Source organism: Anomaloglossus baeobatrachus, unplaced genomic scaffold (genome assembly GCF_048569485.1).
Source record: "Anomaloglossus baeobatrachus isolate aAnoBae1 unplaced genomic scaffold, aAnoBae1.hap1 Scaffold_111, whole genome shotgun sequence".
In the NCBI taxonomy this organism is placed as follows: domain Eukaryota; kingdom Metazoa; phylum Chordata; class Amphibia; order Anura; family Aromobatidae; genus Anomaloglossus; species Anomaloglossus baeobatrachus.
Genome location: NW_027441881.1, coordinates 587,015 through 611,374, shown reverse-complemented (window position 1 = coordinate 611,374; position 24,360 = coordinate 587,015). Strand labels below are relative to the sequence as shown.

At 44.3% G+C, this 24,360-nt stretch overlaps 1 protein-coding gene across 1 annotated transcript; it reads left to right on the top strand.

The window, feature by feature from the left end:
* Nucleotides 1–1,010: 1,010 nt before the first annotated feature.
* Nucleotides 1,011–23,818, top strand: LOC142260476 (E3 ubiquitin/ISG15 ligase TRIM25-like). Its single transcript, XM_075331950.1, has 2 exons — nucleotides 1,011–1,720; nucleotides 20,019–23,818. Exons 1-2 carry the CDS (start codon nucleotides 1,023–1,025, stop codon nucleotides 20,926–20,928), a joined length of 1,608 nt encoding a protein of 535 aa, XP_075188065.1. The 5' UTR covers nucleotides 1,011–1,022; the 3' UTR covers nucleotides 20,929–23,818.
* Nucleotides 23,819–24,360: the final 542 nt, after the last annotated feature.

Here is a 24,360-nt window from a genome sequence, read left to right as displayed (position 1 = left end):
GGAATACGAGATTAATGAGCGGCCGGCATTTTCAAAAGAGGAGAAGCCGCCACAGTGTGAACGCCGTGCAGCACCGCGCCGGTGATCGTGGATCGGTGAGTATGAGAGAGGGGGTGGGAGGGAGAGACCGACATGGACAGAGAGACAGATAGAGACATAGAGAGAGACGACCGACAGAACGACCGACAGAGAGAGACCTAAAGACCTGCGCTTATTATGTCAAAAACACATGCAGATCGCTTGTAAAAAGCAAGTGAAATGCATTCTTTCTTGAAAAATATGCATTTTGACATTTCACATTTACTTCAATGTTATTAAAACACTGCCAAAATGGCAAAAACAATTGACATGTTGCTTCTTCAAACGCAGAGTTTTTGACAAATTTTAAGCAACTAAAACGCTGCGTTTGTAAAAGCATCGTGCACACAAAAAAGCTCTATTTTCCAAAGACTTTCACTGGAAATCAAAACGCAAGCAGTTTTGCATTAAAACGCTGCAGCTCAAAACGCTGCTGAAACGCAGGAAAAAATGCAAAGTGCGCACATAGCCTTATGGGTATAAAATGTCAAAGTTCGAAAATTGCAAACTTCTGATATTTTTACAAAAAAATGCTAAAAAATACCAGCGTAAGTTTACAGCTATCATGAAGTACAATATGTCATGAAAAAACATTGTCAGAATCACCGGGATCCGTTGAACCGTTCCAGAGTTAGAACCTGTCAAAGTGACACTGGCCAAAATTGTAAAAAATGGCCCGGTCATTAAGGTGTTTTCAGGCCCGGGGGGGGGAAGGGGTTATTTTTTTCCTTCTGTCAGCCGCCAAAATTTAAAATGCTTCCTTGAAAAAAAAAAAGCCCTAGTACGGCTGTATCAATAGAAAAATAGAAAACTTTGGCTTTTAGAATGCAGAGATTTTGAGAGAAATGCTGCAGCTTTAAGGGGTTAAGTGAATGGGTGTAACTACAGTTTTCTTGTTCCGGATCATCCACTTTCAGTTTCATTTCTTCCTTCTTCCGTCAGCCATGGCGTCTGCTATTCTGAGAGACGAGCTGCTCTGCTCCATCTGTTTATCTATTTTTAAGGATCCTGTAATGCTGAGATGTGGACACAACTTCTGCCGGGTCTGTATTGATCGTGTGCTGGATACACAGGACGGGTCTGGAGTTTATTCCTGTCCTGAATGCAGAGAAGAGTTTCAGGAGCGGCCGGCGCTGATGAGGAACATAAATCTTCATAATGTCGCAGAACGATTCCTGGTTACTCAGCAAGAACAAGAGGAGATCACCGGGATCTGCTGCACTTACTGTGTGGACTCTCCTGTACCTGCTGTTAGATCCTGTCTACACTGTGAGGCTTCTCTGTGTGAGAAACACCTGAGGGCTCACAGCAAATCACCAGAACACGTCTTATCTGATCCCAGCACTTCTCTGGAGAAAAGGAAATGTTCTGTCCATAAGAAGATCCTGGAATATTACTGCACTGAGGACGCGGCTTGTATCTGTGTGTCCTGCAGTGTGATTGGGAAACATAATGGACATAAAATGGAGTCTCTGGATGAGGCCTCAGAGAAGAAGAAGAAGAAACTGAGAAATGTTCTCCAGAAACTGATCACAAAGAGAGAGGAGACAGAGGAAAGAGTCCGGAGTCTGGAGGAGCAGAGGAGCAAAGCTCAAGAAAATGCAGCTGGAGAAGCCGAGAGAGTCACTGCCCTGTGTACAGACATCAGGAGACCAACCCCGAGTTAGCCCCCCCTTATTAAGAATTTGGGTAAAAAATGATTCCATTCGTTAGATCTTTGTTAGATCCGGTTTGATCAACCAAAACTAACGTTAGATCTCCTCTACAAAATTAGATATTTACGATCTTTTTCAGGGGGGGCTAACCCGTAGCTAGCCCCCCCTCTTTTGAAATTGTCCGTTTTTTGGATGGATTCTGATAGATATTCGTTAGATCCGGTTTGATCAGCAAAAATTAACGTTAGATCTCCTTTCGTTCCCGAGATATTGGGGGTGTCAGGTGGGGGGTTAGCTACGGGTTAGCCCCCCCTCTTTTGAAATTGGCCGTTTTTTGGATGGATTCTGATAGATATTCGTTAGATCCGGTTTGATCAGCAAAAATTAACGTTAGATCTCCTTTCGTTCCCGAGATATTGGGGGTGTCAGGTGGGGGGTTAGCTACGGGTTAGCCCCCCCTCTTTTGAAATTGGCCGTTTTTTGGATGGATTCTGATAGATATTTGTTAGATCCGGTTTGATCAGCAAAAATTAACGTTAGATCTCCTTTCGTTCCCGAGATATTGGGGGTGTCAGGTGGGGGGTTAGCTACGGGTTAGCCCCCCCTCTTTTGAAATTGGCCGTTTTTTGGATGGATTCTGATAGATATTCGTTAGATCCGGTTTGATCAGCAAAAATTAACGTTAGATCTCCTTTCGTTCCCGAGATATTGGGGGTGTCAGGTGGGGGGTTAGCTACGGGTTAGCCCCCCCTCTTTTGAAATTGGCCGTTTTTTGGATGGATTCTGATAGATATTCGTTAGATCCGGTTTGATCAGCAAAAATTAACGTTAGATCTCCTTTCGTTCCCGAGATATTGGGGGTGTCAGGTGGGGGGTTAGCTACGGGTTAGCCCCCCCTCTTTTGAAATTGGCCGTTTTTTGGATGGATTCTGATAGATATTCGTTAGATCCGGTTTGATCAGCAAAAATTAACGTTAGATCTCCTTTCGTTCCCGAGATATTGGGGGTGTCAGGTGGGGGGGTTAGCTACGGGTTAGCCCCCCTCTTTTGAAATTGGCCGTTTTTTGGATGGATTCTGATAGATATTCGTTAGATCCGGTTTGATCAGCAAAAATTAACGTTAGATCTCCTTTCGTTCCCGAGATATTGGGGGTGTCAGGTGGGGGGTTAGCTACGGGTTAGCCCCCCCTCTTTTGAAATTGGCCGTTTTTTGGATGGATTCTGATAGATATTCGTTAGATCCGGTTTGATCAGCAAAAATTAACGTTAGATCTCCTTTCGTTCCCGAGATATTTACGCTCTTTTTCTGGGGGGTCTAACCCGTAGCTGTCTGAATGCAAAATACTACAGAGACAAGTAGAGGCTGGGAAAAATCATTGTGGCGGTCTGGACTAGAAATAGGAAGAGCAAATGACCCCAGTAACAGCAAACGTTGCATGTGACCATTGGATGGATATAAGGCCTCTTTCACATGATCTTATTTTTGTCGTGTAATACGCATGTGTATTTCACGATGAAATATACCCATTGAAACCGATGGGTTTATTCTCATATGCGTTAAATGCGTGAAAAACAAATACGGCATGTTCTATTTTGTAGCATATTTCGTAGCCCAATTAATACAAATCACTAGGCTGCGTGAAATACGACGGTAAATACGCAGTGACATCGCTGCATTTTTAATGCGCGCAATACACATATGATCATGTGAAAGAGGACTAAAGGTAACATAATCACTACTGTGGTCTGCAGAGCGGCGTGTAGCTAGTTTCTGCTTATCTATGGTCACTGTATAGGGGTAATATTGGTCTTTGCATGCAGTTTATTCAGTCACAGTATGGCAGTATTATTTGATTACGATGTTAGTGTAACTCTGATCAGAGTGGGGGAAAGTAGGAAATCTTCGGTGACTTCCCACATTTTTTTCCCTGAACTTGACCCCTGGTAGTACCTGTTCTGTAATCCAATGTGAGCATGTGATGTATGGTGCTGAAGGGGTTTCCCTGGGATTTCCCCAGGCTGCAGAACGCTGGTGGGGTGATGTCACCCTGCCAGCGGGAAAGCTCAGGGAATCCTTACAGCACCACAACAGAGGGATGCCGGTGAGCAGTGCTCCCCTGCACATCGTCCTCCCGCTTCGCTGCAGCAGCACGGGTACTCATGGCCTCCCTTGCTGTCGGCTACCTGTGGGTCTTGTACTGCAGGGTTTGTCTGTGGTTCCCTGGCATTTCCCCGGCATAGGACACTGGAGGGGAGACCCCGCCAGCAGGAGACACCAAGGAACCCCTGCACTACCACATTCAGAGTTTAATTCTGGTTCAGACAAAACAGGTGTCATATTTAAGCAGTGTGAACTTAGCCTAAAGGCCACGTCACACGAAGCAACATCGCTAGCAACATCGCTAGCAACCTCGCTGCTTAGGCACAACTTGCTAGCGATGTTGCTGTGTGTGACATCCAACAACAACCTGGCCCCTGCTGTGAGGTCGTTGGTTGTTGCTGAATGTCCTGGACCATTTTTTAGTTGCTGCTCTCCCGCTGTGAAGCGCTCATCACTGTGTGTGACAGCAACAACTGAATGTGCAGTGAGCAGGAGCCGGCTTCTGCGGACGCTGGTAACCATGGTAAACATTGGGTAACCAAGAAGCACTTCCCTTGGTTACCTGATATTTACCTTCGTTACCAGCATCCGCAGCTCTCACACTGTCAGTGCCGGCTCCTGCTCCCTGCACACGTAGCTGGAGTACACATCAAGTAATTAACCCGATGTGTACTGTGGCTAGGTGTGCAGGGAGCCAGCGCTAAGCGGTGTGCGCTGGTAACCAAGGTAAATATCGGCTTAGTTACCAAGCGCAGCATCGCTTCCACGTCGCTGCTGGCTGGGGGCTGTTCACTTGCTGGTGAGATCTGCCTGTATGGCAGCTCACCAGCAACCCATGTAGCGATGCTCCAGCGATCCCTGCCAGGTCAGGTTGCTGGTGGGATCGCTGAAGCGTCGCTTAGGTCTGACTGTGTGACATCTCACCAGCAACCTCCTAGCAACTTACCAGCGATCCCTATCAGGTTGTATCGTTGTTGGGATTGCTGGTAAGTTGTTTAGGGGTGCTTCACACAGAGCGAGATCGCTACTGAGATCGCTGCTGAGTCACGGTTTTTGTGACCTCATTAGCGATCTCGCTGTGTGTGACACTGAGCAGCTATCTGGCCCCTGCTGTGAGAGCGCGGCTCGTTACACACAGTGCTGGTTCGTTTTTTTATTGTTGCTCTCCCGCTGATAAGCGCACATCGCTGTGTGTGACAGCGAGAGAGCAACAATCCTGAATGTGCAGGGAGCAGGAGCCGGCGTCTGACAGCCTGCGGTAAGCTGTAACCAAGGTAAACATCGGGTAACCAAGGTGGTTACCCGATATATTAACTTCGTTACCAGCCTCCGCAGCTCTCACACTGCCGGTGCCGGCTCCTGCTCCCTGCACACACTAAGCTAAGGCTACTTTCACACATCCGGTTTGAGCCCTGCGGCTCAATACGGCTGTGAAAACTATGCAATGGATGCGGCGAAAACACCGCATCCTTTGCATAAGTTTTTACATGCGGCCCGTCCGTTTTTTTCCGGTTGCGGCATGCTACTGAGCATGCGCAGTGGAAAAAAAACGCATGCGGCGACCGGATGCGTTTTTTTTTCCGCATCGTGCTGCATCCGGCCTCCATAGGTATGCATTGAAAAATGCGCCGCAGCGGCCGGATGCGACGCAGTGTTTTTTGCCGGAGCAAAAAACGTTGCAGGGAACGTTCGATCCGGCCGCGGCATCGGCTAAATCTGCCGCATGTGGCCAAAACCGGACCGAACGCAAGCCCCTGCGGCACAATACGGCACTAATGTAAGTCTATGCAAAAAAAAAACGCAACCGGCGTTACAAAAGCCGGTTGCGGTTTTTCTGCAGAACGCCGTATTGTGCCGCAGAGCAAAAATCCGGATGTGTGAAAGCAGCCTAAGCGGTGTGCGCTGGTAACTAAGGTAAACATCGGGTAACCATACCCGATGTTTACCTTAGTTACCAGTGTCTGCAGCTTCCAGACGCCGGCTCCGTGCAAGCGCAGCGTCGCTTGCACATCGCTGCTGGCTGGGGGCTGGTCACTGGTCGCTGGTGAGATCTGCCTGCTTTTCCAGCAAAGTCTATGGGAATTTTGGTTTCTTGTGCACACTATGCAGTTCAAACTGCAGCCTTTTTGTTGCAGAACTTTGGTCAAAAACTCAGCTTTGCAGTGCAAAACCCAAATGGCAAAAACAATTCACATGTCAGTTGTTTTTGCCATTTGGGTTTTGAATTGCAAAGCTGAGTTTTTGACCAAAGTTCTGCAACAAAAAGGCTGCAGTTTGAACTGCATAGTGCGGACAAGAAACCCAAATTCCCATAGACTTTGCTTGAAAAGCAGAACACATCCATTTTGGCATTAAACGCTGCAGTTGAAAAAGCAGCAAAAAAGCAGGTAAAAAGCAAAGTGTGGACATAGCATTAGCTCCTTTTACATGTGCATGTAGTTTTATCAACACAATGTATCAACTTTTGAGTGATTTTGATCCCACCCTCTGTCTGACCCTGTGTGTGACCTTTTCTTTGGATGTTCATTTTCACTTCAGTCATAAGAGCAGGCAGAGAAACACATTCTGGTACAAGTGTGTTCACTAAGGCTACTTTCACACATCCGGCTTGAGCCCTGCGGCTCAATCCGGCTGTGGAAGCTATGCAACGGATGCGGTGAAAACACTGCATCCTTTGCATAAGTTTTTCCCATGCGGCCCGCCCGGTTTTTGCCGCTTGCGGCATGCTACTGAGCATGCGCAGTGGCAAAAACCGCATGAGGCGGCCGGATGCGGTATTTGCCGCATCGCGCCGCATCCGGCCGCCATAGGCATGCATTGAGAGATGCGCCGCATCGGCCGAATGCGGCGCGATGCGGTTTTTTTTGCCGCACGAAAAAACGTGCCAGGCAACGTTCCATCCGGCCGCCGCATCGGCTAAATCTGCCGCATGCGGCAAAAAACGGATGGAACGCAAGGCCATGCGGCACAATGCGGCACTAATTAAAGTCTATGCAGGAAAATCGCAACCGGCAGCAAAAAAAAACGGTTGCGATTTTCCTGCAAAGTGCCGGATTGTGCCGCAGAAGAAAAACCGGAGGTGTGAAAGTACCCTAAATGTGAAGGTAGGTATTGATTTCCTATGTATGGCATATTTCTATGCAGGAAGGTCTGATCTACTGTGTGTAATTGTCCTATCTTTATCTGTGCATGAGTGTGTGTATGGATCTGCTGATCAATGTATGCAGATATGGATGGCAGCAGGAGAATGGATGTAGAGAGCTCACTACGTTCGGGTGTCCGTCTGCAGAAACGTAAATGTGCAAAAAATGGCACAAAACAGAGCACACGGTAACGCAGTGCGCTCCATAACAGTGAATGGCAATGTCGAGCGCATGCGTCCGGAGCACGCTTTGCAAAGTGGGGGAGGGGCGGTCCAGATGGATGCCCCGACGGGACCTGTGGACATAGGGAAAAACGCAATCTGAAAGGAGCCTTAGGAAATTAAATCCCACCTAAGGGCTCGAACACACGAGCGTATGTGTTCTTCCAGCGTACTCACCCGGCGAGTACGCTGGATGAACACAGACGCTCATGCCAGGCGTTTTGCTGGCGCCGTTTCTGAGCCTCCTGGCACTTTGATTCACAGCGCTGGGCGAACTCAGAAATCAGCTGCATGCAACTGATAATTCTCGTCGGCGCCTAGTTGGGCGCCGACGAGAATTAAAGTGGGCGTCACACATAGCGACGCGACCGCAGCATCGCAGGCGATGCCGCGGCCACGCGCATCGGCCCGCCGACGGCTGCGAGGTGTCACACACTGACACCTTGCAAGCCGATGGTGAGAAGATGGAGGCGGACCGGTCGCGTGTGACGTCACGTGATGGGGGCGGAGACTCCTGGGAGCTTCCGCTCCATAGGAATAGCTCAGAGGAGTCTCTGCTGCCGTCGCATCGCCACGTCACACGTGGCGATGCGGCGGTTTGCCCCACTCGCAAGGTTTGGGAACTTCAGAAACCTTGCGACGGTCGGCGTCGGGATGTCACACGCGGCGATTGCTGTGCAATATCGCCGCTATGACCAAATAGCGGCGATATTGAACACGATATCGCCGTGTATGACACCCGCTTAAATTCGTCTGTGTGTGCTGCCCCATAGGGCAGCATTGCAGGCGAATTTAGAACAAATTTTGATGTACGAATTCGCCCGTCAAAACTCGTTTGTGTGTTCTAGCCCTTAAGCACATAAGTGCACAATAGGAAAATGTGCCAAGTGGCGTTGGGGAACAGATGTCACGCCGCACTGCCACACATACGTTACGGTCATGCTGTGGCCAGCCAACCAAAACACTGAGATGTCCATGGTGTATTGGCGAGGATCACTTTCCATGTTACATGCAGTAATGTTTATTTGAAACTAGACATATAGGTTGTAATATCTGATTAGTGACAAGAAAAAAACATAGTAGCTTATCCATTCTAATGTTTACCTATTTTTGTTTTTAGATGCCACGAAAACCCTCTATTGATAGTCAGACATTAAAAAAAACATTAAAATCTTATCCTGGCATTTTCAATGCTAATGGACAGTTAAAGGGAACCTGTCAGCAGAAATGTCCCCTAAAACCTAACAGATTCCCCCTCTGCAGCTCCTGGGCTGCATTCTATAAAGGTCCCTGTTATGATTGTGCCCACTTTCTGACCGAAAAAAAGTGTTTATAAAGTTGTACCTTTTTGGCTTCTGATTCTGTAAATCTGTCACGGGGGCGGGCTGCCTGATGGCCGTTATTCTGCCCCCTGGTCCTGTATGCTGCCCCCATCGCTGATTTCAATACTTCTGGACGCCGCCCACTGCTCCAGCCATCCCCGCGCATGCCCAGTGCCCATCTCTCGTGGATGAGCACTGTGCCCAGCGTCACCGCTGGTGACGTGCACGCAGGGTTAAGATTATGGGCGGTGCTGTGATGTTTATTCCTAAGCAACCGCCCATAATCGCGGGACCGCGCTTTCCCCCTCGGCCTGCTTCGTTCTGCGCAAGCGCGCTGCTGCTGACCCCCACATCACCTCCTTCCCATCTTGCCCCGAGGCAGGAAATAGATGGGAAGAGCGCGGAAGCAGGAAGCACGAAGCAGGCCGAGGGGGAATGCGCGGTCCCGCGATTATGGGCGGTTGCTTAGGAATAAACATCACAGCACCGCCCATAATCTTAACCCTGCGTGCACGTCACCAGCGGTGACGCTGGGCACAGTGCTCATCCACGAGAGATGGGCACTGGGCATGCGCGGGGATGGCTGGAGCAGTGGGCGGCGTCCAGAAGTATTGAAATCAGCAATGGGGGCGGCATACAGGACCAGGGGGCAGAATAACGGCCATCAGGCAGCCCGCCCCCGTGACAGATTTACAGAATCAGAAGCCAAAAAGGTACAACTTTATAAACTCTTTTTTTTTGTCAGAAAGGGGGCACAATAATAACAGGGACCTTTCTAGAATGCAGCCCAGGAGCTGCAGAGGGGGAATCTTTTAGGTTTTAGGGGACATTTCTGCTGACAGGTTCCCTTTAAAGTCAGCCTCTGATCCTATCTGGAGGGAAGTATGTTCTCACCCAGCCTTGCAGAAATATAGCTCCTTGATGGAAGAATCAGAAACTTCCAAGGCTATATTTAAACCCAAACAGATACATGACTATGTATTTCAAAATAGTTATGATTTGCAGATGTACTTACGTATGGAACATAACATCTTGCCTCAATCAAAAGATACAGAAATGAATGAGTTGTGGCCTGAAGCACATCTGATGAAAACTCTCCAGAGGAACACTCTTCAGAGGGTGGCTTTGTGCGCACACAGGGACAAGAACCAACACTTCTATGGCATGTATTAATCCCTTATAACCAATACTTAGAGATCAAGCCCAAAACTGTGTTCTATAATGAGGGTGACAGCAAAAAGAGGCGCATGGTGCTCAAAAAACATGCATGGACTTCTATTATCACAGAGGTTCTTTATAAACAGCATGGACTCCCATGTGCCTTCTCCTTTAGGAGGAACAAAGTTTGTGTGGGTGAAAACAAAGCAAGAAAGTTCTTAACTGCAGATGGGCATTGCACAGAGTGCAAAGCAGCAGTGCATATTTATGCAGAAGAGGAACCTGATCTGGGAAACCCTTTAATTCTTCATGTTCGAGCACCTGACACAAGACCCATACCACATTCCAAAAAAAATCAGTTGAGAGGTGAGAAGAGAAGGAAACTTGGAGAAGAAATGTTAAAAACTTTACCCTACAATTGGAGACGAGAAACAATTGATTCCGAAATAGCATTTGGAGAAAAGAAACCACCAACCATACCATCACTAAGAATTTGTCAAGATGCTAGGCAAGAAGCTATGGATAGGATGTTTGGTACACCAAAGTTGAAAGATCCAGTTTTATCACTGTCTCAGATGAAGAGTACTCATAAGTATGCAGGAGATATCCATACTATCTCATATGATGGTTTTTTTGTTCATTATTGGTCAAAGGAACAAATATATATTTTTAAGAAGTATTGTTCAAAGCATTGCCTCCCTCGCATTCAAGTAGATGCCACAGGGAGTTTGGTATTCAAAATAAAACGAGAAAATAAATTGTCTGCTCATATTTTTTTATATGAGATTGTGATTAACTTTGAGAATACACAAATGAGTGTATCTCAAATGTTGAGTGAAACTCAAGATACTCCAACTATAACATTTTGGCTGGAAAAATGGATAAAGGATGTACAGACATTGCCTAAAGAATGTGTCTGCGACTTTTCTCATGCACTACTTGGTGCATTGTCACGAGCTCATAGCTCTAAATGACTGTAGCCTTAACACATACTTGAGGACTTGCTTGTTCCTCCTACTTGGCAATAAAAGTGAAAAACCAAAATGCTATATACGAGGAGATGTTGCCCACCTGATTAAAACTGTATGTCGGTGGAAGTGCTTTCCAAAAAATGCAAAACTTGTGAGGAAGTTCTATATACGATGTGTTGGACTTCTGGTGAAGTGTGAATCATTTGACATTCTTAAACAGCTTGTTCTCAGTACCTTTATTCTTTGTGTATCTGAGACAACAGGTAACGTCAGTGATCGTGAAACATCAAAATATAAATCATCAAAGGCACACCTTTGCCATTGCATAGAGACTGGGAATTTGAGAATTATTGATGAGTATATGGAGAATTGTCAGGAGACTGAAATGCTGAGTGAGGAAAATGAAAAGAGCTATAGTGAGCCACTGTCAGGTTGGCTAAATGACATTGTGCAAGAAGCAGAAACTGCAAGTCTAGAACAGGGGGAACAGCCAAACCCTTACTTCTGTCCAGATTTTTCTCATAAACTACTTCACCTTCTGAAGTATTTTCCTATTTGGACATCTGTGATGCAACCAGTTTTTCAATCACCAAATAAAACAGCCTCTTCTGCATCAGTTGAGGGAGATTTTGGCCTTTTGAAGAACTCCATTCTTCAGCATATTCAAACTCCAATGCGAGTTGACAAATTTGTTGCATTGCATTTAAGTGCTCTGTGTGGGCGCTCAAAAATAGCAGCTGCTGTACATGTCACAGAAAGTAGCAGTTTAGTAACATTGGAAAAGGAAGAGGTCATCGATGAATCTGCCAAAGACAAACATGGGCAGCAGGAAAAAAGTCATGAAAAAGAAGTGGTTAGTGAACACATAAAGGAGCTGACAGACACTCTCCTGCCCCTTCAACAAGCTATGAAAGACACGAGTGTTTTTGAAAGTAGGAACACAGAACAGAGTGTGGTAGAGCTTAGGGAAGAAGAATGTTGGCGGGGTAAAACCAACTCTCAACTGAAAATTGTACATACTCCCATAGCACAAAATGAAGGTGATAACAAGTCGTTGAAGTCCAAGGATTTACTTTCCCCACTGAACATACCTTTCAAGAAGAGACCAACATATTTAACGCTGTATCCAAATATATGTCAAATAATTGATGATCCTTGTACACGAAAACCTTTAGGTATCCTGCGCAATGGGAATCTCTTGAACACCATTAATATAAATAATAATGTTTATAAGGTCAATAATACTTGCCCATTTGACTCACTGCTGCATAGTTTGTCAACCATGTTTGTTGATTATGACTCATACAGAAACTTCATAACTAACTCAGAATACCCATTTTTGGGTGCTGTTAAGTATTTTGTGGAATTTGGGTCAAATCAAAACATGTACAGAAAGAGAGCTCAGTTGATACTGGAAAATTACAGAAGCTACACACTTCTAGGTGGAATTACAAGTTTGGATGCAGAAGATTACATTGGCCATACAGTAGAAGTGTTTTTAAAAGACATCCCCAGTTTAACAGAAATATCTACATGTCAAAATGTGACATGTAAAAACAACAAAGAACGATGCAATATCTTTTGGCCAATCAACACTAATGATGTAAAACATGGTTTTGAGCGTGCTATGCAAATTTCATCTAAGCTCATTAATAAACCATGTACACCCAACTGCAGCGAACGTGCTACAATTATCTACAAACCAGGACCACATCTTATAATAGAGCCACGTGTTGGTTTACCGATAAAGCGACGGATCTCTGAATTCCCCACTCAAGTGATCATATCACATATACGGTACACATTAGGAGCCATTATAATGCATGTTCAAGGAAACCATTACATTTCATATTGTAGAAGAAAGGACAGTTGTTGGGAAGTTTATGACGACATGAGCTACTCTGTAAAAACGGTAGACCCAAACAAACTATGTGGGAATTCAGAAGTTGTAATATATGTTAAAATGTAGTTTTTCCTCTTTACAGGTATAACAAATGAGTAAAGACAATCGCTCTGTAAAGAGTAGCTAAACTCTTAAGCAAGTTTACCTCTATTGTCTCCTTGGGCCTTGTTGTTATTGTTGTTATAACTTTACTTAGTCCTGCAGCAGTACAGTGCTCCTGGCCGCTGCATCGCACTCTGTCTCCCCAATGTCCACCAGATATTTCCTCTTGCTGGTGACTACATACTGTATGTAGTCACCCAAGATTGCACCAGAAGGGATCAGAGGCTTCCTTTCCTTATTGCTAATCAGATTTCAGAGGAAAGGAAGTCTCCGATTGGGGCTGATGCCATCTTGGGTAAGTACACATGTAAACACTTGCCAGAGAAAATGTTGGGTGGATGTCAGGGAGACAGAGCGGGTGTGAAAGGCAAGAACCATGGGTGATACCACAGTCCAGGAGCACACAACTGGCAGGACTAAGGTAAGTTATAATGAGGGTGGGGAAGCCAATAGAGTTAAACTGGTTTGAAAGTTTAGCTATTCTTTACAGCACTTCTTATAAAGCTAAGGCTGGGGGTCAGGGGGTTTCATTCAGCTCCTCTGTCACAAATAAGAGGCTGAATACAACAAAACAAAGACTTTTGCTTCCCCGATAACTTGAATAAGGATACAAGCCTTCTGAACTGCTCGCACTATAGATGTTAAGGCTGCTTTAAAACAGGGGGGAAAAAGGCCTGCGGGTATGAAAAAACGTGCTAATATTTGAGCACTAGCAGTTCAGTAAGTTACTGGCCCCGTTCAAGGAAACAGGGAAGGAAACTATTCTATTTGGTTCTGTCCAGCCTCTCCTTTGGACAGAGAAGCTGAATATAACTATACGATGCCCTTGTGAACTCAACCTACACTAAGTGCATTTACAGACCATTCTCATATACTGTAACTGAAACCAAACTACATTTCAAAATTAGTTCTATGTCAAAAGCAATAAGGAAAAAAAAAGAGGAATATCAATTAATTCTCAAAGAGTAACTTAACTTTTCTATTTCATAAGTGGGCAGGGAGGGTGCATATATATTTACTTGTATATAGATGCAGGGTCTACAGATTCTGTATGTGCCCCCAAGTTATCCCGACAACCATCCACTGGATTTTTATTTCTTCCGCTTAATCTGGCTCACTGGCATTAGGGAGAAAAGGGGAGAGCAATGTGACCGTGCTCCTAATTGGCTGGCTGCTGTTTGGCTGGCTGCTAGCTCTATCAGGAGTTTGACCGCAGCGCTAGCCATGCCCGTGATATCACGCGGATCATGGAAGAAAAGGAAATCTAGTGGACATCTGTGGCAATTGTAAGGGGCAATTTGAAGGCACTTACAATAGTCTATAGACTCTGCATATAAATACAGTACAGGTTAGTATGCAAATCTCAGTGGCTTTCACTGCCACACTATACCAACCAAGAAGAAACAAAAAAAATTAAATGTGCATGGATTTCGAAATGACAATAGATGTAATACAAATAATAACCCTCACATACCCCCATCTTAAGCAATAATGCCCCCAAAGTCAGTAATGTTGCATTTGTTTTGCTCTCCTGTGTGTCTTGAGTCCCACTGCTCACCACCTGCTGCACAGCAATATGACTCACATGGCAGCAGGAGCTCATCATTCCGCTCACCTACAGGAGGGCTGCTGCTGTCTGAACTGATCCCTCATCACTCCGCTCACCTACAGGAGGGCTGCTGCTGTCTGAACTGATCCCACATCTGCAGTCTGGGTCAGGACGCTTAGGAGGCAGTGACACACAGCAGCGCTTGCCAAGCTCCTCACAGGCTGAGCACAGCTACAGCATCTACTAGCAGCTAAGCCAGCCTCGGAGCGCTCTGACCGCCACGCAATTCTATCCAAAGACAGTTCCTCCATTCATAAGTAGGGTTTTGTATGAGTGGAGAAAAACTAGGGAAATGGAGATTAATTTATTCAAATATGTTTAATATCATAGAATACAAATAATAATTTACAATAAATATTCACGAAAGATGAAGGCTGTATCTAAAGAATAGAAAGACTGAAAATTCCCATGAGTGACTCAAAGTAACTCAAACAAAGGAAAGAAGAACAGTAACACCCCAGTGTTGGGTTTTATGGTTGAGTGTTACACCGGTGTTGGGGTGTTACTGATCGGTGTTGGGGTGTTACTGATCGGTGTTGGGGTGTTACTGATTGGTGTTGGGGTCTTACTGATCGGTGTTGGGGTCTTACTGATCGGTGTTGAGGTGTTACTGTTCTTCTTTCTTTTGTTTGAGTTGCTTGGCACTCATGGGAGTTTTCAGTCCTCCTATTTTTTAGATACAGCCTTCATCTTTCGTGAATATGTTTTGTAAATTATTATTGGTATTCTATGATATTAAACATTTGAATACATTTATATCTAGTCACATTAGTAATTTTCTCTCTTTTTTGTATAAGTCAAACACCGATAACTCAGGACCTCCGTCTAGATGTTACAATGTACGTGTCCTATTTCTATTCCAGGGATTTTGCGTCCTAAACGTTCAGGTTACATAGTTACATAGTTACATAGTTACTTAGGTTGAAAAAAGACCTAGGTCCATCTAGTTCAACCTTCCTCCACCAGTTGTACATTTAGTCACTAAGTCATTTATAACCAACAATGTTTTGTGTACTGAGGAAATCATCCAGCCCTTTTTTAAAAGCTGTTATAGTATCTGCCATTACTACCTCTTGTGGTAGGGCATTCCACAGTCTGACCGCTCTAACTGTAAAGAACCCTTTCCTATTTAGGTGTCGGAATCGCTTTTCTTCCACTCGCAGTGAGTGCCCCCTGGTCCTTAGTATTGTTTTCGGAAGAAATAAGTTATGTGCCAGTCCTTTATATTGACCTCACATGTATTTATACATATAAATGAGATCTCCTCTGAGACGTCTTTTTTCTAAGCTAAACATATCTAACTTTTTCAATCTGCCATCATATGGGAGGCCTTCCATTCCTTGTAATAGTCTAGTTGCCCGCCTTTGAACTGACTCTAACTTCTGAATGTCCTTTTTAAAATGTGGAGCCCAAAACTGGATCCCGTATTCCAGATGTGGCCTTACAAGTGATTTATAGATGGGTAACAATACGTTGGGATCACGGGATCTAATCTCTCTTTTTATACACCCTAGAATCTTGTTTGCTTTAGCAGCTGCTGCCTGACATTGAGTGCTGCTGCTCAGCTTATTTGTAATGAGAATACCCAAGTCCTTCTCCTGTTCTGTAGTCCCGAGTTTACTTCCATTTAATGTATACGCAGCTATAGGATTACTCCGTCCTAGGTGCATTACTTTACATTTATCAACATTAAATCTCATTTGCCAAGTATCTGCCCATTCTGACATCTTATCCAGATCTTTTTGTAATATTGTACTATCCAGGTCAGTTTTTAATATCCTACATAGTTCGGTGTCATCGGCAAAGACTGACACTGTACTATCAATCCCATCCACAAGGTCATTAATATAGAGAGTAAAAAGAATTGGTCCTAGCACAGATCCCTGCGGCACCCCACTGCTGACTATAGCCCATTTAGAGAATGTAGCATTTATGACTACTCTTTGTTTCCTATCTTTTAGCCAATTCCTTACCCAGTTGCATATTGTGTCCCCTAGTCCTTGCTTCTGGAGCTTTAGTATAAGGCTATTATGTGGTACAGTATCAAATGCCTTTGCAAAGTCCAAATAAATCACATCAGCTGCATTACCAATATCCAGGTTTGCACTTACCCCCTCATAGAACCCCAACAGGTTGGTTAGACACGACTTATCTTTCATGAATCCATGCTGTTTGTCAGTTATCATATTATTTTCTGCAATATATTTTTGCATGTCATCCCTTAAAATGCCCTCAAAAACTTTGCATACTACTGATGTCAGGCTTACTGGACGGTAGTTGCCTGGATCTACCCTCTTACCTTTCTTAAATATCGGTACCACATCAGCAATCCTCCAATCCTGAGGCACCAACCCTGTTACAAGTGAGTCTAAAAAGATGAGATACAGCGGTCTGTCGATTACGGAGCTCAATTCCCTCAATATTCGTGGATGAATGCCATCTGGCCCTGGGGATTTGTCAATGTTTAATTTACTCAGACGTAGGCGTACTTCATCTTGTGTTAAATTAATTATATCGGGTGGTGAACTTTGATTTTTCACTTGTTGAATGATCCCTGGTACAGTCAGTTCCTTGGTGAATACAGATGAGAAATGCCTATCTAGGTTTCCATTGTTAAATCTCTATTTCTGGAAGGTATTACTGTTACTTGTGTTTTTCACTGTACTAATAAGTAAGATTTATTGTTTTGATAATTAAATTGATTAAAAATGGGACCTAAAAATGAGAGTCTATGTACAGGAATTTTTAACCCCTTGACGACCGATCATTGACTTTTGACGACGGAGTTAGTCGGGCCTTATTCCTCTGCCATAGTTTTCACGTCGGGCGGGGGAATGGCAGCCTCGGCTAGCCCTGTCAGCAATCGTGAGATCCCAGCTGTCCTACCATCAGCTGGGATCCCAACCTCCAAAAATTAAATAGTTTAGTATTTATTCCACAGGGTAAACGTTATAAAAAAATAAAAAAAGCCAGAATTTCTATTTGTTTCACTGTTTGTGTCACAAAAAGAAGTCATAAAACGCGATAAAAAAATCGAATATGCCCCAAAATGGTCCGAATAAAAACTACAACTCTTCCAGCAAAAAATGAGGCATCCCACTGCTCCGTAGTCAGAAAAATAAAAGCGCTACGGGGCTGCACATGCGGCGAGGCAAAATCCTCTCTCATTATTTAAAAAAAGTTTTACTTTTTAAAAGTAGTAAAAAAAAGTCATACATTTTGTATCGGTGTGTCCGACCTGACCCGGAGAATAAAGGTATTCTGTTACTTTTACCGCACAGGAAATTAACTAATAATAAAACTTAAAAACATTACCGTAATTAATTTTTTTTTAATTTTTCCTCTCCTGAAAATAAATATTATTTATTATTATTATTTATTATTATAGCGCCATTTATTCCATGGCGCTTTACAAGTGAAAGAGGGTATACGTACAACAATCATTAACAGTACAAGACAGACTGGTATAGGAGGAGAGAGGACCCTGCCCGCGAGGGCTTACAGTCTACAGGATAAAAGTTATACAAAACATTATATGCACCCAAAGTGGTGCAAAGGAAAAATACAACTTGCTATGCAAAAAACAAGCCCCCCCACTTTGAAATGTGCCTTTTTTTTTAAGGATTCAGATATTCGCTAGATCCGTTTGAGCAGCGGCGACTTCGGCGTGGGCGAATTGTGGGCAGCATCAGGACTTCATTGGCGATATGTCGTGGCGGGGGAAGGGGGGCAGTGTGCTGCGATGATTGTGAAGAGGAGGGCCTGTAGGCATCACGGGGGACGAGAATGACTCACTGACCGAACTTTTAGAATGTCCCACTCACTCGCCACCTCCTCACTTCACTCTCTCTGTTGGTGTCCCCCAATGCTCTGTCCTTGGACCCCTCCTCTTCTCCATCTACACCTCAGGACCGTTGCTCAAACGGATCTAACGAATATCTATCAGAATCCATCCAAAAAACGGCCAATTTCAAAAGAGGGGGGGCTAACCCGTAGCTAACCCCCCACCTGACACCCCCAATATCTCGGGAACGAAAGGAGATCTAACGTTAATTTTTGCTGATCAAACCGGATCTAACGAATATCTATCAGAATCCATCCAAAAAACGGCCAATTTCAAAAGAGGGGGGGCTAACCCGTAGCTAACCCCCCACCTGACACCCCCAATATCTCGGGAACGAAAGGAGATCTAACGTTAATTTTTGCTGATCAAACCGGATCTAACGAATATCTATCAGAATCCATCCAAAAAACGGCCAATTTCAAAAGAGGGGGGGCTAACCCGTAGCTAACCCCCCACCTGACACCCCCAATATCTCGGGAACGAAAGGAGATCTAATGTTAATTTTTGCTGATCAAACCGGATCTAACGAATATCTATCAGAATCCATCCAAAAAACGGCCAATTTCAAAAGAGGGGGGGCTAACCCGTAGCTAACCCCCCACCTGACACCCCCAATATCTCGGGAACGAAAGGAGATCTAACGTTAATTTTTGCTGATCAAACCGGATCTAACGAATATCTATCAGAATCCATCCAAAAAACGGCCAATTTCAAAAGAGGGGGGGCTAACCCGTAGCTAACCCCCCACCTGACACCCCCAATATCTCGGGAACGAAAGGAGATCTAACGTTAATTTTTGCTGATCAAACCGGATCTAACGAATATCTATCAGAATCCATCCAAAAAACGGCCAATTTCAAAAGAGGGGGGGCTAACCCGTAGCTAACCCCCCACCTGACACCCCCAATATCTCGGGAACGAAAGGAGATCTAACGTTAATTTTTGCTGATCAAACCGGATCTAACGAATATCTATCAGAATCCATCCAAAAAACGGCCAATTTCAAAAGAGGGGGGGCTAACCCGTAGCTAACCCCCCACCTGACACCCCCAATATCTCGGGAACGAAAGGAGATCTAACGTTAATTTTTGCTGATCAAACCGGATCTAACGAATATCTATCAGAATCCATCCAAAAAACGGCCAATTTCAAAAGAGGGGGGGCTAACCCGTAGCTAACCCCCCACCTGACACCCCCAATATCTCGGGAACAAAAGGAGATCTAACGTTAATTTTTGCTGATCAAACCGGATCTAACGGATATCTATCAGAATCCATCCAAAAAACGGCCAATTTCAAAAGAGGGGGGGCTAACCCGTAGCTAACCCCCCACCTGACACCCCCAATATCTCGGGAACGAAAGGAGATCTAACGTTAATTTTTGCTGATCAAACCGGATCTAACGAATATCTATCAGAATCCATCCAAAAAACGGCCAATTTCAAAAGAGGGGGGGCTAACCCGTAGCTAACCCCCCACCTGACACCCCCAATATCTCGGGAACGAAAGGAGATCTAACGTTAATTTTTGCTGATCAAACCGGATCTAACGAATATCTATCAGAATCCATCCAAAAAACGGCCAATTTCAAAAGAGGGGGGGCTAACCCGTAGCTAACCCCCCACCTGACACCCCCAATATCTCGGGAACGAAAGGAGATCTAACGTTAATTTTTGCTGATCAAACCGGATCTAACGAATATCTATCAGAATCCATCCAAAAAACGGCCAATTTCAAAAGAGGGGGGGCTAGCTACGGGTTAGCCCCCCCTGAAAAAGATCGTAAATATCTAATTTTGTAGAGGAGATCTAACGTTAGTTTTGGTTGATCAAACCGGATCTAACAAAGATCTAACGAATAGAATCATTTTTTACCCAAATTCTTAATAAGGGGGGGCTAACTCGGGGTTGGTCATCAGGAGACGGGTGGACGACCTGGAGAAGAAGGTCCTGAGTGAGATCTCCAGGCAGGAAAAGGAAGAGTCACGGTCACTGTCTGCTCTGATCCATCAGCTGGAGATAAAGAAGGACGAGCTGTCCAGGAAGATGAGGCACATTGAGGAGCTGTGTAACATGACTGATCCACTGACCGTCTTACAGGAACCAGACACCGGGGACTTGTGTGATCCTGAGGAGGAGGGAGGTGATGAGGACACAGGGGGACATGATAAACAGCTCCATGATGGAGATGACCTGGATGTGGCTGTGATCTCACACACATTGCACACATTATGTGAGGTAATATCAGGTATAAGGAGGGGGATCTATGTGGAGGGTCCTGCAGACATATTACTGGATGTAAACACCGCTGCTAATTATCTCCTCATATCAGACGGCCTGAAAACTGCGACCTGCACAGAAGAGAAGCAGAAACGTCCAGAAACAGCAGAGAGATTCCAGAAATATCATCAGGTGATGAGCAGGAGGGGATTTACCTCAGGACGACATTACTGGGATGTGGAGAGCAGTAGATCAGGGGAGTGGATGGTGGGGATGTGTTATCCCAGTATAGACAGGAGGGGAGATCAGTCACTGATTGGCTATAATAACAAGTCCTGGTGTTTGAGGAGATATAAGAATCAGTTTTCAGTGATACATGACTGGAACGTGATCCAGTTAACTGACAAGATCTCCAGTGATAGATTCAGGATCTGTCTGGATTATGAGGTCGGGCAGTTGTCCTTTTATGAGCTGTGTGACCCCATCAGACACTTACACACCTTCACTGCCGCCTTCTCCGAGCCCCTTCATGCTGCGTTACGTGTAGTTAGGGTATATATTGATGGTCACTATGTATATAGCTGGGTGAAGATTAGAACATAACTGGAAAGAAACATCAGAAAAATCCCAATTTTTAAACTAACTTTCTTTCTAAACATTTTTCTGAATTTTATGACATAAAATACATTTCCCTCCGGAGCCTCCTGAAATCTTCCTGTGTTTCCTGACACCACTGACCTTAACAATAGATTTTCCACAGAGATCACTTCTCAGCAGTCTCATTATCAACACAGAAAGGAAATGAAGTGTAAGGTAACACCTCTGGTATAAAGCTGGTATAAATCCACCATTGACAATAACTGATGGACACAGCTCCCCCCTCCCCGCACAGGGATCTCTGCACAGGACACAGAGCATGCCCACAAGTCCTCTCCTGACGATGGTCTCCTCCATCCATGTGTCTGCTCTGGAGCAAATCTTTGAGTGACATTAACAGAAAATAGCAGCAGCTCAGACAATATGGCCGCCCCCATCATCATGTTCAGAAGATAAAATATAAAAATTACAATCAAATGTGAAAATCAATAAGAAAAAGAGAAAACAGATCATATGTAATAATAGCGTCTAATCCTTAGGTAATGCAAATTTAGGATTATTCAGATTTAATCCTTTAAACCTACAATTTAGATTTTTGCATTATAACTTTTTCCTCCCAATTTTCTAATTCTCATATCTTACTTATCTTTCCGTCACCATAGACGTATAAGAGCTTGTGTGTTGTGAGACTAGCTGCAGATTTTGTTGACACCATTCATTTTACCATATAAAGTTAGGAAAATGGGAAAAAAAATCCAAATGCAGATTGTTCTGATTAATTTCAATATATATGCATTTTTATTTTCTATTTTTTAATTTTTTACATTTCTTTATTTTTAACTTAGGAAAAGGAGGGGGATTAGAATGTTTTTTTTTCTTCTTTAATATCTTAAGTTACTTTTTTTTAACGGCCTTGACCCTGCGATCGCTTGTTCTATGTACAGCAATGCTCCATTACTGTTGTGTAGAATAAAAATCACAGTTTATGGCTGAACATCACAGGAAAATCAGCTTGACCGGTATGTGGACTTTACGTAGGTCCTCGGCCGTCATGGTAGGTCATCAAAAAAATCCAAATGCAGATTGTGCTGATTAATTTCAGATTTATATATAATTTTTTTTTTTCTATTTTTGAATTTTTTACATTTCTTTATTTTTAACTTAGGAAAAGGAGGGGGATTTGAATGTTTGTGTTTTTTTTCTTTTTCTAACATGGTAAGTTGCTTTTATAATGTGCTTGACCCTGCGATCGCTTGTTCTATATACAGCAATGCTCCATTAATGTTGAGTAAAGTAAAAATTATGGCTGAACATCACAGGAAATCCCCGGCTGTCATGGCAGCCCATCGACACCTCATGGTCATACTGCAGGGAGGCTAATGGGCCCCAGAACTAACGCCTGAGCCGGATCTCTGGGCTCTTAAATACCACTTTTAGTGACTGACAGCAACATTTATTAAGTTCACAGTTTGATTGTTTGCTAAATGTAATCTGTCAGCAGGTTTTTGTTATGTAATCTGGGAGCAGCCTGATGTAGGGGCAGAAAGCCTGATTCCAGGGATGTCACTTACTTGACTGCTTTGTGTAGTTATGATAGAATCCCTGTTTTTGTTCCTGTAGAGGTAGCAGAACTAGGAATGCTGAGCTGTGTATAACCCCGCCCACACCACTGATTGGCAGCTTCCTGTGTACACTGTATATTGTCGGCAATCTGCCAATCAGTGCTGGGGTGGGGTTACACAGACTAGCTGGACTAGCTGCCACATGGGACCTAGTCCTCTAGTGATAATCTCCTGCTGATAAAACACTGATTGAAATTACAGCAAGCTACTGAGCAAGTGACACGTCCCTGGAATTAGACTTTCTGCCCTTACATCATGCTACTGTCAGATTACATAACGAAAACCTGCTGACAGATTCCCTTTAAAGACAGATACTGTGGAAAAGAGCTAACATTTCCCCTGTATACAACAGGCTCAGCTCCGGTGTTAATTATTAGAAGATATAGATGATATATTCCCCTTAGGCGAGATCTCCTGATGATCAGCCGATCACTGCTTCTGCTTCGATTTAGTAAATGTTTGTTGTCTTGACTCTGACAATTGGATCCATTTGCTGTTATGATGACATGAGTTGCTGGTGACAGATCCTGTTATTTTCATCCTGTGTAGGCAGCACATTGAGCACATGAAGGTGGCGTTTTCTGAATATTGATATCACTAGTAGCATAGCAGAGTACTATGAGGCCGGAGCCACCGCCGCCGGCTCCTGCCTGTACCCTGATAGCTATATGACTGTAACAGCCGCTACTTTCAGCCATTACGAAGGGGAGATCACGACGTAAAGTTTTATACAGCTGTCATTAAAGGAGATTTCCACTTCTAGAAAAGTGATCCCTAATCCTTTCCCAGCATGTAAAATCACAAACATAGACAGTACTCCCCCTCCCCCGGTCCAGCGTCAAGTTGCAGCGATGTGCGTTGCAGTCATGGTGTCACCGCTGCAGCCGAAACACAGAAACCAAAGCTGCGGTGGAGAACTGGTGCGAACAGCGGGAGGGCGAGTACTGTCTAACTGTATGTTACAGGTTGGGAAACGATTGGGAACCATTTTTCTATAATTGGAAAACCCCTTTAAGTCCAAAAAATGCTGCAAAAATCTTTAAACATTTAGCTCCCCCTAGTGGTGGCCAGAATTACCGTACACCATCATACAGTTATAAGAATTCTCATAAAAATATGAGGATCTGACAACAGCTTCTTGTTAATGGTTTCCAGATGGAAAAAATTAAAATATTTTTACTGTAATAAATAAAATAAATGACTAATTATAAGACAAATGATTGTATAACTACAGATAAAACTGCTGATAATAAATGGTATATTATTTCACATTACTGCTGGTGTTTTTTATTGTGTGTGCGGCTCGGTGAACTGGGGGCAATTTTATAAAAATTTCTCATTACTAAATGCTGCAGTAGTCATCTGGGAGGGGCGGCTTCAGGGAAGAAATATATTCACCTAATGTAACTGCAGTGGGATATGATTTCTCTAAGTACCGTATTTTTCGTTTTATAAGACTCTCCGGATTATAAGACGTACCCCAAATTTGAAGGAGGAATATAGGAAAAAAACATTTTTACTGTTAAAATTAGGGTCCGCCTTATAATTGTAGTGTGTCTTATTTTAGCTATCCAGGGGAGAGCGGCAGTGGTGTCGCAGCTCAGAGAGGTCACAGGAGGCAGGGTCGCTGATGCTGTGGGCTCAGAGGAAGGGGTGTCCCGGCTCAGGAGGGTCAGTGGCACGAGGGTCGGCAATACAGCGGGCTCGTGGGGTGTGACGGCAGCTGGCGCCATTGATCTGCTGGTGGGCTGCAGGCTCCGTGGAATCTTGGACTGTTCACACAATGGAATTCAAGAAAATGGCTGCAGAGCGAGCG